At 44.2% G+C, this 15,729-nt stretch overlaps 1 protein-coding gene across 1 annotated transcript in view; it reads right to left on the bottom strand.

Moving 5' to 3' along the window:
* The window catches only part of ACOXL (acyl-CoA oxidase like), a 270,737-nt gene that overhangs the window by 166,387 nt on the left and 88,621 nt on the right, over positions 1-15,729 (bottom strand). Inside the window, 1 exon segment of the mRNA XM_053924460.1 lies at positions 3,800-3,906. Coding sequence (XP_053780435.1) covers positions 3,800-3,906 — 107 coding nt within the window.

The following is a 15,729-nucleotide window of genomic DNA, read 5'->3' as shown; positions in this document are numbered from 1 at the left end:
AAAAGAGCTTCCAATAGCCAAATTTGGACCAATCATAGCAACTACATAAATGAGACAAAAGAGGGAAAACTTTAGTCAAAATTCAGCATCTGTGATAAAAACGTTTAGCCAACCAGAAGAAGCAAACTTCCTCAGGGTAAGAAAGGGCACCCACAAGATCCTGCAGTGAGTATTCACACTTAACGGTGAAATACTAAGTGACTTTCCTCTAAAATCAGAAAGAGAAGGCTGTCTGCTCTTACCACTGCCATTCAGTATTGTGGTGGAGGTTTTAGACAGCCCAACACGGCAAGGAAAGGAAAGAAGTCATAAATATTGACAAGGAAAAAGTAAACTGTGCACATGTGATCTGATTGTGAATATAGAAAATCCTAGAGTCTATAAAAAGACTATTAGATCGAATGAGTGAATTTAGTGAGAATACAGGCTAAATGGACAATATTTAAAAATCAGTTACATTTCACATGACATTAACAAATGATTAGAAAGTAAATTTTCAAAGCAATTCCATTCAAATAAATATGTTTACAGAGTCATGAGCTCATCACCATCTAATTTTAGAACATTTCATCATCCCATAAAGAAACCCCATACCCGGCAGCAGTCACTCCATTCCCTCCTTTACCCACTAGTCTCTGACAACCCATCTACTTTGTGTCTCTCTGAACCAGACTATTTTGGAAATTTCTTAACAGTGGAATCATATAATATCATATGATTCTTGTTGTTAGCTTCGTTCACCTAGCATAACGTTTTCCAGGTCCATTCCTGCTGTGGCACACACCAGTCCTTCACTCCTTTTCCTTGATGAATAATAACCCATTGCGTAGATATAACACATTCATTTACCCATTTATTAGGAGATAGACACTTGGCTTATGTCCACAGTATGGGTATTGTAAATGCTGCTGTGAACATTAATGTACAAGTTTCTGCATACGTGTTTTCATTTCCCTTGTGCATATACCTAGGAGGGGAATTGCTGGGCTATGGTAATTTCATGTTTAACACTTGAAGAACTGAAAACTGTCTCCCAGAGTGGATGGACCATTTTACATTCCGCCAGCAATGTGCAAAGGTTCCACTTCACCATATCCTCAATAACACATGTTATTAGTATCTGTCTTTTTTTATTCTAGCTGTCTGAGTGGATGTGAGTGGTATATCATTATTGTTTTGATTTGCATTTCCCTGATGAATAATGACTTTTAGCTTTTTTGTATGTGTTTATTGGACATCTGTATATTTTCTTTGAAGAAATATCTATTCAGATCTTGCCCATTTTTCAATTGGGTTATTAGTCATCTTATTGTTGAATTGCAATAATTTTTATATGTTACAGATACAAATCCCTTATCCAGTATATAATTTGTAAGTATTTTCTCCCATTGTGTGGGTTGTCTATTAATTTTCTTGGTTGTCTATTAATTTTCTTCTCCTTTGAAACACAAACACATTCTACTTCTTTCTTTTAATTTTTAAAACAATATTTTATTGATTATGCTATTACAGTTGCCCCAATCTTTTCTCCCCTTTAGCCTCCTCTGCCCTAAAATCCCCCTCCTACCAGCATCCCCCCCCCTTAGTTCATGTCCGTGGGTTGTATATATAAGTTCTTTGGTTTCTACATTTCCTATACTATTCTTAACCTCCCCCTGTCTACTTGGTACCTACCATTTATGCTTCTTATTCCCTGTACCTTTTCCCCCATCCTATCCCCACTCCCTCCCCACTGATAACCCTCCATGTGATCTCCATTTCTGTGATTCTCTTCCTGTTCTAGTTATTTGCTTAGTTCATTTTTGTTTTTGTCTCAGGTTCAGTTGTTGATAGTTGTGAGTTTGTTATCATTTTACTGTTCATAGTTTTGATCTTTTCTTTTTCTTAGATAAGTCCCTTTAACATTTCAAATAGTAAGAGCTTGGTGATAATGAACTCCTTTAACTTGACCTTATCTGGAAAGCACTTTATCTGCCCTTCCATTCTAAATGATAGCTTTGCTGGATAGAGCAATCTTGGATGTAGGTCCTTGCCTTTCAGGACTTCAGATACTTTTTTCCAGCCCCTTCTTGCCTGTAAGGTTTCTTTTGAGAAATCAGCTGACAGTCTTATGGGAACTCCTTTGTAAGAAGCTGTCTCCTTTTCTCTGGATGCTTTTGAGATTCTCTCCTTATCTTTCATCTTGGGTAATGTAATTCTGATGTGCCTTGGTGTGTGCTTCCTTGAGTCCAACTTCTTTGGGGCTCTCTGAGCTTCCTGGACTTCCTGGAAGTCTATTTCCTTTGTCAGATTAGGGAAACTCTCCTTCATTATTTTTTCAAGTAAGTTTTCAATTTCTTACTCTTGTTCTTCTCCTTCTGGCACCCCTATCATTCAGATGTTGAAATGTTTAAAGCTGTCCTGGAGGTTCCTAAGCCTCTCCTCATTTTTTTGAATTCTTGTTTCTTCATTCTATTCTGGTTGAATGTTTATTTCTTTCTTCTGCTCCAAACCATTGATTTGAGTCCTGGTTTCCTTCCCTTCACTGTTGGTTCCCTGTACATTTTTCTTTATTTCACTTTGCATAGCCTTCACTTCTTCCTCTATTTTGCGACCATACTCAACCATTTCTGTGAGCATCCTGATTACCAGTGTTTTGAGTTCTGCATCTAATAGGTTAGATATCTCTTCCTTGCTTAGTTCTATTTTGGGAGGTTTCTTCTTCTATTTTTTTTTAGTTTTGATCTCTTCTTTCATTTGGCCCATATTTCTTTGTCTCAGCACACCTGGTACATTGTAAGGGGCAGAGCCTTAGGTATTCACCAGGGTGGGGCAACCTATGTCACTGAGTTGTGGTGTATATGGGTGGGAGGGCACATTCTCCTTCTTATGAAGTCCAATTTATTATAGAAGCCCACTTTATTTATAACAGGATGGGATAAAGGAGACAGATGAACATCCAGAGGGAAGAGAGACACAGAGTGAGGCATGTGGGAGGGGGCGTGAAGCTTCCATACCCACTCTGGGCTCCACTCTCCCTATACCTCCACATGTTCACCAACCCTGAAGGAAGCTCTCTGAACCCTGTATGTTTGGGGTTTTATGGAGACTTTATCATGTAGGCATGATCCATCATTAACTCCATTTCCAGCTTCTCTCCCTCTCTGCAGAATTGGGTGAGGGGCTGAAAATTCCAAATTTCTAATCATAGCTTTATCTTTCTGGTGGCCAGCCCTCATCCAGGAGCCCTTCTCATTGGAACAAAAGATGCTCTTATCACCCAGAAAATCCCAAGGGTTTCAGGAGCTCTGTGTCAGAATCAGAAATGGCAAATCCCAATTTTCTGATCTTTAGAATGCGATGACCTGTTACTGCCCAGGCAACCTCCCGGGTCTGTGAGGAGGAACGAATGAAAGCCTGTGTAAGACTGAGGTTCAGGGTGAATTTACAGTACTGTTACTGATGTTTTATTGCAGCCTGACTCCTCCCCTGCTCCCAACATATTCACCTGCCTCGACCTATTTTTGAAAACTTTACTACAAATTAGAGCCTTTATCGGGGGTAGGAAATTGGAAGTCTTTGAGTCTGTTTCTCTTAGAAACTCAGGAGAAAGGCCTCCTCAAATTCTCTGAGGATCCCATTCGTCTGGATATGCAGACTGTCCAAGTGTGGACACTTTTAACCTCAGGACCAGATTAACCTCTTTCATGCTCACAGTGAGGAAATGAAGCATGAAAGAAAATGAAGCCCCCTTCTCACTCCTAGTAGTGCCAAAAGCCTTAACTCACCTTGAGAAAGTAAACCCCAAGGGCCATCTCACCTGCTGGTGAAGATCAGGGCCAAGGTTGTGGCCAGGTTAGGCATCAGCTGAAGGCTCTGTGTTTGGTAATCAGTGATCTTGACCTCTTCCTTCTCTTTGGGTCCAAACTACCTCCAGCTAGAGAGAATCAAGTAGACTCTGTTTTACCCAAAGCTAATAGGCAACTTCATCCCCAGAGCTAAAAGGACCAAGCAGCCATTTGGGTTGAAGTCATTCCAGCACCTCAGGATACAGAATACAAAAGTCTCTGAAACTGTGGGTAAGGCAATAGATACAAAACGTTCCTGAAGACAGTGAAACAGAAAGCTTTTCAGCTCCTCTGGAAATTAACCTTCCCACATGGAATATTTTTAAAACAGCATATCTATTTAATACACAGAGTAATTTTTACTCCTTAACATTTACATGGCATTTCACAGTTCCAAGTGTTCCTCGATCATTAATTATTCAGCTTTACTAAGTTTGTGACATAATTAATAGGACCAGAGCAACATCCTAGAACATATTTTGAAAGGACATTCTCTACAAGGAGGCAACACTAATGCTGGTGCTCCTGTCAGACTCACAGTCAGGCCATTACTGTCAGCCCACTTACAGCTCCCCTGTACTCCCCACAGAGGAGGTACTCTCCATATCTCACCCTGAATCCTGTGCCCATAAACACTGCTGCATTGTGATCTAAGGCCATTGTGTCAGTGTGAGTTGAGGCCTTCCTTGGAGCAGTTTATAACATGGTGTGGGAATGTCCCCACAGGCAACACCCATGGACCAATCTTACAGCATCCCTCTGCCTGTGGTAGGTCAGCCCTTTCCCCAGGCAGGCAGATGCTCTACAGTCCTGGATGAGCAGCATCCTGTCTTTGAATGCCTCTGACCTTTTTGTTGATTTCTGCAAGAGCATTTCATACACATATACATGCATATATGCACATGTGCACACACATGCTCATATGCACACACACGTACACAGGCATATACATGCATGTACACACAGTGCTACATTATCAAAAAGGCAAGGCACACTTGTGCTTCAGACACCAATGAAGTGAGGACATCCACCCATCACTCAAAGTGAGAAGGAAAGCAGCAATTTGTCTTAACTTTTATACTTGATAAACACCTTCTTAAATACAATTGAATACTTTAGATAGTATTTTGCAAATACTATCTGTATTTGCAATTTTTAAAGGGCACCATAATCTTTTTAGTGCTTAAGGCATCTAGAATTCATGCCTGGCCCTGTAGTGTGGGTGGGAGGTGATGAGGACACCATGACAATGAGCACACAGGGCAGCTGCTCTGAGTAGTGTGAGCACATGTCCTTTCCACAAGCACAACTTCCCAGGCAGTCTGTCACCCCACAGACGGTCGTCTGAGGAACACTGCCAGGCCTGCCCTCAGTCCACCCCAGCCAACACAGCAGGGCATGGCACCAGACGAGGCCTGGCAAGCTGGAGGAAACCTCTCAACTTCTGCTGGATCATGGCAAAATCAATCTGAAAACTCACAACCCCAATAATGGTGTCATCACAATGTCAGGTCCTTTTACAAATTCCATTTTTCCCCATGCGCTTGACTTTCATTTTTAAACGCTTTGATTGTAGTGTACATTTTTCTATGGCTGTTTGTCTAAAATACTTTCTACTAAAACTAGACATTGCTGCACATTAATCACTCCTCTGGGGAACATCCACATGCCTGTTCATGCCGGCACCAGAGTGGGCACTGGATAAACCAGGGTCAGGATAGCCAGGCCCAGTCACTGAGCTCACAGCCTGGGACACAGAACCAGACCAGGCAATGTGGGCATGAGAGACCTGTGCATGCTCCCCACCTGCCCACTCACCTGTCAATCCCTGTATTTCCCATGTGCTATCAGGAGACCATTTCAGGGCCCTTTACCCACAGTGAGAGCAAAAGAAAAGACTGATTGCAGCACCATTTGGTTTTGTTTTGTTTTGTTAAAAAGTTAATTATAATAACAATTTTCCACAGCATCCATCAAATTTTCTGCTTTTGAGTGTGCAGTCCCAGTCTGGACCCAGCACACAGCAGACGTTCAATGTGTAGAATGAATGAATTTCGCATACTAGGACACGCAGATAAAGCCTGGCAGAGGAGCTCACTCAAGACCACAGGGAGAATCATCAGAAAATCAGGCTGTATGGAAGTCCAACAACTAAAGAATTAAAGAAGTCACATTCACCCAGAAAGGTAGGAGGGGTGCAGATGCGGAGACACGGAGATGTGGAAGAGGAGGTCCCACACCCATGTGCAGTGGAAAAATCAGGAAGAATTCCTGGGGAGCAAAGGATCACTGCCCCACACCAGATCACCCAGGCCAGGGTTTCAGTGCCAAAAAGATCAGTCCTCATAACTTCTGTCTGTGAAAACAAGTCAGGTGTTGGGGCAACAGAGGAAATTGGAGATTCTCAGGCATCTCCTCTTAAAGGGCCCACAATAGACTTAGGACCTACGCAGACTCACTCCTTTCAGGCTGCAGCAACAGGAACAGCACCAGTGGTATATGGGGAGAAACTGAAGTGTCTGGCAAGCGCTGGGAGACAGCTTCCTCCTGGACAAAACTCCAGAAGCCAGGCAGCAGCACTGCCCCTTTCTGAGCCCACCCCCACACAGAACCATATCTGAGACGCCATCAACGTGGTTCACATGGGTTGCCTGGCCCTGGAGATTACCCAAGGCTCCGCCCCATACAACTTACCCGTTTGCTCTTCTACAATAGGCCACACTGCTAAGGCAGGGAGTCAAAGCAGCTCTATCTAATACAAACAGGCACAGGGGAGCTGCCAAAATGAGGACAAAAAGAAATATAGCCCAAATGAAAGAACAGAACAAACCTTAGAAAAAAGAACTAAATGAAATGGAGATAAGCAATCTATCCAATGCAGAGATCAAAACACTGGTTATAAGGATGCTCAAGGAACTCAATGGGTATTTCAACAGCATAAAAAAGACCCAGGCAGAAATGAAGGTTGCACTATGTGGAATAAAGAAAAATTTACAGGTAACCAAAAGTGGAGTGGATGAAGCCAAGAATCAAATCAATGATTTGGAATATAAGGAAGAAAAAAAAAAACATTCAATCAGAAAAGCAAGAAGAAAAAAGAGTAAAAAAAAATCAAGTATAGGCTAAGGAGCCTCTGGGACAACTTCAAATGCACCAACATTTGAATCATATGGGTGCCAGAAGGAGAAGAGAAAGAGCAAGAAGTTGAAAACTTACTTGAAAAAATAATGAAAGAATAGGTTCCTGATTTGAGGGAAATAGGCATACAAGCCCAGGAACCACAGAGTCCCAAACAAGATAGACACAAAGAGGACCGTACCATGACACACCATAATTAAAATGCCAAAGGTTTAAAGATAAAGACAGAGTCTTAAAAGCATCAAGAGGCAAGCAGATAGTTACCTACAAAGGAGTTCCCATAAGACTGTCAGCTGATTTCTCAAAAGAAACTTTGCAGGCTAAAATGGACTGTCAAGAAGTATTCAAAGTGATGCAAAGCAAAGACCTACAACCTGGATTACTCTATCCAGCAAAGCTTTCGTTTAGAATTGAAGGGTAGATAAAGTCGTTCCCAGACAAGGTAAAGCTAAAGGAGTTCATCATTGCCAAGCCATTATTATATAAAATGTTAGAGGGACTTACTTAAGAAAAAGATTAAAACTATGAACATTAAAATTGCAATAAATTCACAACTATGAATAATTGAATCTAAAAAACAAACTAAGCAAACAAGCAGAATAGGAACATAATCATAAATATGGAGGTTGTCTGAAGGGTTATCATTTGGGAGGGGGAAGAGGGAGATGGGGGAAAAGGTGCAGGGATTAAGAAGTACACAATGGTAGATATAGAATAGCCTGGGGGATGTTATGAACACTATAGGAAGTAGACTGGCCAAAGAAATTATATGTATGACCCATGGACATGAACTAAGGTAGCGGGAATGCTGGAAGGAATAGGGGGTGCCAGGTGGGGGGAGGCAAAGGGCTCCTGTAAAAATTGGTACACCTGTAATAGCATAATCAGTAAAATATATTTTAAAAAAGACCTCAGGGATCATCTTGGATGCTGGATCTGACCCCTGCCCTAGTGTGCCTCCATTTCCCAGTTTAGGCACACCTCGTAATCATCCCTTTTCCTCTTTGACCATCACAGTTCAGTTGGGGTGACGTGTACGGAGCAGAAAGAGGCCAGCAAGTGTCCACATGGCAGGCCCACCTGGTACCTTCCAACATGCCCATAAGGAGGAGAAAGTTCAGCTAAGATTCCACCAAGATACAAGGCAACTTCACAAAACTCGGGAAGTTTCGCAACAAGATCTGAATTTCCAGCCTGTCTGAAAACTGAGAGGATCTGGCAACTCTGAACCCATTCCTATGATGTGACCCTCTGGAGCTCAGAGGCCTCCAGCCCTTCAGCTGGGGCCTGGCTATCTCTTGAAGTCCCCAGAGCCCTGTTACTTACTGGCATTACCTGCAGGCCTGGGAGACTCTGAGTTTTAACCCCTGACACAGTGGATCTATGTTTTCATCCAGAATAAATTCATACCAACATCCTAACTTGTTGATTAAGTGCTGTGACTGCAAGCCTATGAATTCACTAGGAGAAATCCCAGAGGGCTAATGGCTCTGTCCAGCTCATACAAAGTGACATCCAGGTGCCTTAGGAGCCAACTTTGGCCGTACTTGAGTGTCCCAACAATTTACTGAACTCCAGAAAGAATATACCTACCAAGGACTCCCTGTGGTTAACGGGGCCTTTTGACAGATAGGAGCCATTGTTTATACAGAGGCTTCTCATGCAAACTATGTTTCATGGAAAAGCCATAGACTGGGCTGCCAAGACTCCTGCACTGTGTTCCTACTGTCTGAGCAAACTGTTATAAAGAGGTTCTTGGTATCATCTTTTGACCAATGGGCTGAGACATACAAAATTGCACACTTATATCCTTATTTGAATTTTTTTTTTAATTCTTAGAGAGAGGGAGAGGGAGGGAGAAAGAGAGGGAGAGAAACATCCATGTGAGAGATACATCAATCAGTTGCCTCTCACACGCCCCCAACTGGGGACTTGGCCTGAAACCCAGACATGTACCCTAACTGGGAATTGAACCAGTGACCTTTCGGTTCACAGGCTGGCACTCAGTCCACTGAGCCACACCAGCCAAGGCTTTATTTGCATTTTTACTGACCAATCAGAGCAGCTCCATAACAACCAATGAGAATGTGCTATTCCAACCAGAGAGTGAAAAATTGGATTCTTCATTTGCATAAAAACGAACCAATCAGAAACCAGGACAAGAACTTTCTCTATAAAAATTGGCCTTAGCTCTGGTTTGGCTCAGTGGATTGAGTGCTGGCCTGCGAACGAAAGGGACACTGGTTCGATTCCCAGTCAGGGCACATGCGTGCACTGCAGGCCAACTCCCCAGTTGGGGGCATGCAAGCAGCAACCACACATTGATGTTTCTTTCCCTCTCTTTCTTATTCCCTCCCCTTCTCTCTAAAAATAAATAAATGAAATCTTCTTTGAAAAAAGCGGCCTTCCCTTTGTGTCCAGGGAATACACTTTCAGTTTCTACCTGAGGCTGCATTTCCCCAGTTTGCAAACTGTTCACCTGAATAACGTTTCTCCTTTCACCGCACCACCGATTGTGGGCTCCTGTTGGCCTTGGATTGGTGAAAGGGACCTTTTGTTGATGTGTTTTTCCTGCTAAGCCCCTTTAGACACCTTCCCATTCTGGGCCTCTGTCCAGGCAGAACTCTGCATTTGCAGTTCCCTCTAACTGCCACACGTCACTTTTGGTGGCTCAGCCAAATCCTCTCTCTCCACTGAAACCTTCTTTCTCCTCAGCACACTCTTCAAAACCAAAACCAAACCAGTCAAAGCAGAAAGCTGCATCTCCTCAGAATGCCCAAGCATCTCATGTTGTTCCTCCCACACGGGAGCACTTTTCCCTTCACGCTGGCATGTGTGCACCTGTATTAACCACAGGTTTCGATGCGTTGACATCTGAGCCCTTGCTGACACCGAAGGGACTGCCCCTCCTGGGGCCAGCCTTTCCTAGAGAGAGCAAATGACTCCTCTGTGAGCACATCTTCCAAGGCAAACTAACCAATGCAGAGCCCACATCCCCAGTCAACGCCTTGGTCCAGTTCTTCCACTCTGGGTCACTGTCCACTGCCCGGATCTCCCCAGGTCTGGGTAGCAGACAACCAGAGACAGCCCCCATGCAACAGAACCTTCAAAGTTATTCAAACGAGCCAGTCCTAACCGTACTTAGCCTACTGACCCTGCCTCACTCATTCCTTCCCATTGAAACCACAATAAAGGCTTTTGTCTATGTGTGCCCTTGTTCCCTCTGCCTCCTGACTAGGCCCCTGGTGCTTCTGGTTTGGCCCTGTGAGGCACCAGGGGCAGTCAGGGCATGCCCCTTCTCTTAGAAACTATGATAGCAAGTCCTTTTCAGTCGCAGTCATCCGCTGATCTGCTGTCCTCACCATCCCTGAGCAATTATAAGACTATGCTTTAAAACAATGCTGCGGCATAACTCACACCTCGCTGAGGGCAGGAAAGACTGAAAGCAGAATGACAGGCTGAAGTTTGCCACCTCTCAGCAGCTCTATACCCACCCCTCCATACACCTTCCCACTCCCCACAGCTGCTCCTTGGAATGTTTGCTTGTTACTCAGTGTTCTGATAACAGTATCTGGGTGGGAGCACTGCGCAGTTAAGCCACAGGTAGACAAGGCAAATAAAACAAGGGCCCACCCTGCTACCAGCCCCGCCCCCACTGGTTTGTTTCATTTTGTGTTGTTTACTGTGGACTCAGAAAGAAACCAATGAGTAGGCAGAAGGCAGGCAGCACCCACACTCTCTCCCGCCCTCCCTCTGGCCTAAGACAAAGACAGTTCCCAAGCACTGAGCTGAGGTTCCTGCCAGCTTCTCATCCATAAGATGTGTTCTTTGGCTTCTCCAGAGGAATGGTCAAAAGGCTAATGGTCCTTCTCTTGCCCAGAGACGCAGCCGAGGTTATCCTCTGATGGCCACCAACCACCCCAAAGTGGGTAGCCTGGCTCCAGCAGAGGCAGCAGAGAGAAGGGCCTCGAGACCGTGTTCTGAGTAGGCACAGACTGTGCAGCAACCCTGCCCGGCCATGCTGTGGTCACTCTCTTATTTATGCTCTCGGCTCCCAGCTGACCTCATTGAAGGCCACGAGGTCCAGGCTGTCCTCTGGTCGCTATGTCCTGGCAAGCTGCCCCGGACAGAGCTCCTAGGGCTGCAAGCCTGCCGCCAGCCAGCAGCGACTGCCTGCCAGATGTCCTTACTGCTCCAGGTTACCATCCAAATGGGCGCAAGAGTTTTCTCATCATTTTCCTCCACTGGGCTACTATTTTTCTTTAAATATACATGTAAAGGCTATATTTTTCTCTGTAAACATAATTTTTATTTCAGTTCTGGAAAAAAACCTCAAAGTCACTGAGCTCAAATTTTTCATGGTCTTTAAAAACAACAGTGATGTGTATGCCCACAACATCCATGTGAGTACGAAGCTGAGGCTCTGAGCTGCTGTGAATGATGCTGTTTAAAATTATAGATTTGAAAAGCTATTTCTGGATCCCAGCGACTCATAAGAAAGAGAGGAAACATTTATTTTGGGTTGTTTTATTTCATTCCCACTCAATTTTGAACACGGCTGCCTACAGCAACATTCATGGGAAGTGACACAGCTATTAATCACCAGCGCAGCTACTGCACACGCAGCCCCCGGGGGAGGCCGTGTGCCCGCCTTCCCTCTGGTCTCTTCTCCCAAAGGAGGCCAGTGACCTACTAAAAAGATAATTGCTTCGCATGTTTCCTGCTGCAGCATCATTGCATCAGTCTACTCTGAGTGACATCCATCAAACCAGAAAAAGAAGAGGAGTTCTGTAGCTGGGCCTCTGCCTTCACCCCAAGACTTCCTGGGGCACGAGCTGGTTTGCACGCAGTCCTGCATTGAAAGGTCAGGCTCAACATGTTACATCACCATGTTTTAGCTGTCATACTTCAAGTGTGGGTATAGGATATACATAAATGCTTCTTTAATTATAGCCTTAATTGTGATTAAATATGTAAAATGGCCCCAAGGAACAGTTCTCAAAGTGCTCTTTCAATCCCGCAGAATTCCCAACAAACAACTTTTGCACCTTCCAAATGCCTTTCCTCCTCCCAGCCCTCAACAGTCTTATCAGTCCAACCACCACAGGCTAGAAGAGATGATCCTCGGTGGTCAAACGGATCCAGGACGATGGCATTTTTAAACACAAGAATATTTCAGATATGGAAAGGAATGAGGGTGCTCTGTTATTGTCAGTGTCAAAGAGTCTACATAAAGAGCAGGGAGCACCCCCAAACCCACAATGCAGACCATAGAGCCCGCGTTTTCTCAACCAGACAGTGCAGAGATAACAAGCCTTAGCTGTTCCTTTCCCCCTTTCTCAAAGGTCACACCAAATCAAAACTCCAGGAACAGAAAGGTTCTCCACAACAGGGGCTCATGGGTCTCAAGTCGTGGTCAGTGGTCAGTGGGGACTGACATTCCGGTCCTCGAGGGTACAGGGTGTAGTGCCCCATGGAGCAGGCTGCAGAACCCGGGGATCAGAATCAGGCCATCTCCTTCCACAAACAGCTGGGTGACCGCAGGGGAGACCCCAGAAGCCCTTCAGATAAGAGACAACAGAAGACAGAAGAACCTGCAGTACTGTCTCCATTTTTCCATGGAGTGGCCATAGCCCTAGCCCTAGCCCTAGCTTATAGCCAGTGTAACCCTGACCGTAAGTAACCCGTAGAGCGGCAGGCCTGAGCCTGGATCTGAAGGGCAGCCAACTCCGGGTTCTTCTTAGAAGATTCAACTATATAAACAAGAGTGGGTCTGACTCAATGTACTAGGGCTCAAACCCTTCACAGCAAACACCAGCAAACAGGTGCCTTGCCATTGAGTCCGTTCTGGATACTCTTCTGGTGTCTAATGCTACCCGCAGGAGGCCCTCCCGGGACCAAGTCAACACCACATCACCCCAGGCACCACAGGAGGGGAGGCAGGAGATAGTGCTTAAAACCCAGGCTGTTTTGGATCAGACACACCTGGTTTACAAGAGACCCGACATCAGCAGTGTTATCCTGGGCAAGTTACCCAAACTTGCTGAGTCTCAGATTCCTCGACCATAAGATGGGAGCAACAGTGACAGTGAGCACTAAGTGAAAGGCTGCCTGTACGTGGTTAGTACCATGCCTGATGCCTAGCAGGTGTCCAAAGTGTGGAGGTGCCATTGTCACAGGCATTACCGTGACTTCCCAGTTCCTAGGGTTACCCCCTCTTCTCATCCTTGATCTAGAAAAGCCATTTATAATTTTCCCATAAGAAGCACTCTTTTTCTTTAACCCAAACAAATCATTAACCTATTCTGTATCACTAAAACTGTTATAAAAAGAATTTCAGGGTAAAGAGGAAAGTCTTCCATGTAACCTTGAAGGTACTGAAATTTCTGAGATGAAAGAAGGCTGTCTACCAAAATGCTAGAAAAATTGTGTGTGTGTGTGTGTGTGTTAGAAAGCAGATGAAGCTTTCTAAAAGCAATAGCCCCTTTCATGTACCCAAGAAAACCAGTCGATTTTCTTCTCTTCAAATTCAAGGGAGGGATAAAGTGGACAAAATAAAGCCAGAGAAGGTGGCGGTAACCTTCGTGTTGCCAATAGGCAGCAGCTTCTTCCCAGAGTCAATCGGCCTCCTCCGGGGAGGAATCTGAACATTATTCAGATAGTTCCCATACAAGGGGAATTAATTTACTTTTCAGAATTTCAGCCTGAGTAATATCTATGAGTAACATGAGTAACATGGTGGTTTCATCAGAACTGTGACTCCTTGAGATTTTTCTTTCTAAAAAAAAAATTGTATCCTAGTGAATAAAAACAAAAACTATAGTGTGGGAGATGGGAGCTATAAATTATAGCTGAGATTGCCTGTGGTGGGCTAATGGTTTCACTGTGAAATTATTTTCATATTTTTAAAAATTGCATATAGAGAGGAGTCTTCCATCATCGGCAGCACTGCAGAGATACCGCAGGAACCCCAGCACTTCAGCCCTTAGAGTACAGAAGCAAGTAGACCGGCCCCTTTGACAGCCAGCCCTTCTTTCCTGGTTCCCCTCTACCCTACGGCAGTGCCGGGTCTGTGTGCACCCTGCCTGCCCAACAGCCACCCAGGGCCTGCTGACATCCTGGGGGTCATGTGCATGTGCAGTGAGAAGAGTCAGACACGGAGGCCCCGACAAGCCAGGTTCCCCTTCACTGAGGCTGAGCATCAGATGAAAGTCATTTCTATGGATGGCATCCATTTGTTAATGCTTTAGGCTCTAGCTTCACACTGTCCCTGGCAGTGGGACATGCCTAAGAACTTCAGAGCAGGCTGCTGCCTCCTCTTTCCCTCTGAGTCCACAGCTGTAAAGGTAAAGGGTCTTTCAATCCATGAATACAGTACATCTTTACATTTCTTTAGATCATCTTTTATCAATATTTAGTAGCTTTCAGGCTATAAGTGCTACATGTGTTTTGTTAAATTGGCACCAAAATATTTAAATTTTTATGAGCAATTGCAAATAGTATATTTTAAATTTTGGTACCCTTTTTCGCTGCTAGTATATAAAAATACAATTGAATTTTGTATGCTTATTTTGTGTCCTGTGAGCTTGATGAACTCACTTCCTCATTCTAGGACTTTTCTGGAAATACCTTGAAATTTTCTACATAAACAATTACGTCACCTTGTGAGATAATGGAAAATATATGTATTGGTCTGTGACTCCAGGTTCTGGCACAGAGCTCCCGAAACCCTTGTGACTTGCCAGGTGATAAGAGTCTTTCCATTTAATGCAGTTGACTCTGGGTAGGCTCCTGAAGGAGGCTGGCCACCTGAGAAACCAAGCCATGACTATGAGCTAGGAATTTTCAACCCCATCCACAATTCTCTTGAGGGAAAGGGGCTAAAAATGGAGTTAATGATTGATCTTGCCTACATGATGAAGCCTCCATAAAACCCCCAAAGTATGGCATTCAAAGTTTCCAGGCTGGCAAATGCACCCACTGAGAGAGTGACACACTCCTACTCTATGGGGACAGAAGTTCCTGCACTCAGGACCCCCCTAGACCTCAAGCTAAAGTACCTCTTCATCTGGTCATTCTTCTGTGTTCTTTATCCTATCCTTCAATAAACTGGTATTTCACTCAGTTCTATGAGACCCTCTCGCAAATTAACCAAACCTGAGGAGGAAGTCATAGGAACCGCTGAGCTGTAGCTGGTTGACCAGAAGCACAGGTGATAACCTGACCTTGCAACTGGTATCGGAAGTTGGGGTGGGGGACAGTCTTGTGGAACTGAGACCCATGAGATCTCACACTATCGCCAGACTGTCAGAATTACCCTAAATTATAGAGCATCCAGTTAGCACCAGACTTGCTTGTCGTTATGGAAAAAACCCACACACATCTGATGATCAGAAGTGTCAGAAGCAAGGTGCTCCATGTGGGTAGTAAAGGAGATTCATAGGACTCAGAAACACGCAGTAGAAAAGAACTAGGTTTTTCCCTACAAAGAAAGCAAAAAATAAGCTTTTCCCTTTTTACATCTGAATATAGAAACAATTTATTACTTCCTTCCCAATCTGTATGGCTTTTTTAAAAAAATATTTCATTTATTTATTTTTATTTTACTTTAATTTTTATTGTTATTCAATTACAGTTGTATGCCCTTTGCAACAGCATGGATGGGACTGGAAAGCATTATGCTAAGTGAAATAAGCCAGATGGTGAGGGACAAATACCATATGATCTCACCTTTAACTGGAACACAATCAACAGAAGAAAAAAA

The sequence above is a fragment of the Desmodus rotundus genome, chromosome 5 (genome assembly GCF_022682495.2).
Source record: "Desmodus rotundus isolate HL8 chromosome 5, HLdesRot8A.1, whole genome shotgun sequence".
NCBI lineage: Eukaryota > Metazoa > Chordata > Mammalia > Chiroptera > Phyllostomidae > Desmodus > Desmodus rotundus.
Note: the sequence above shows the minus strand (reverse complement) of the source record. Positions and strands in the feature narration are given on the sequence as shown.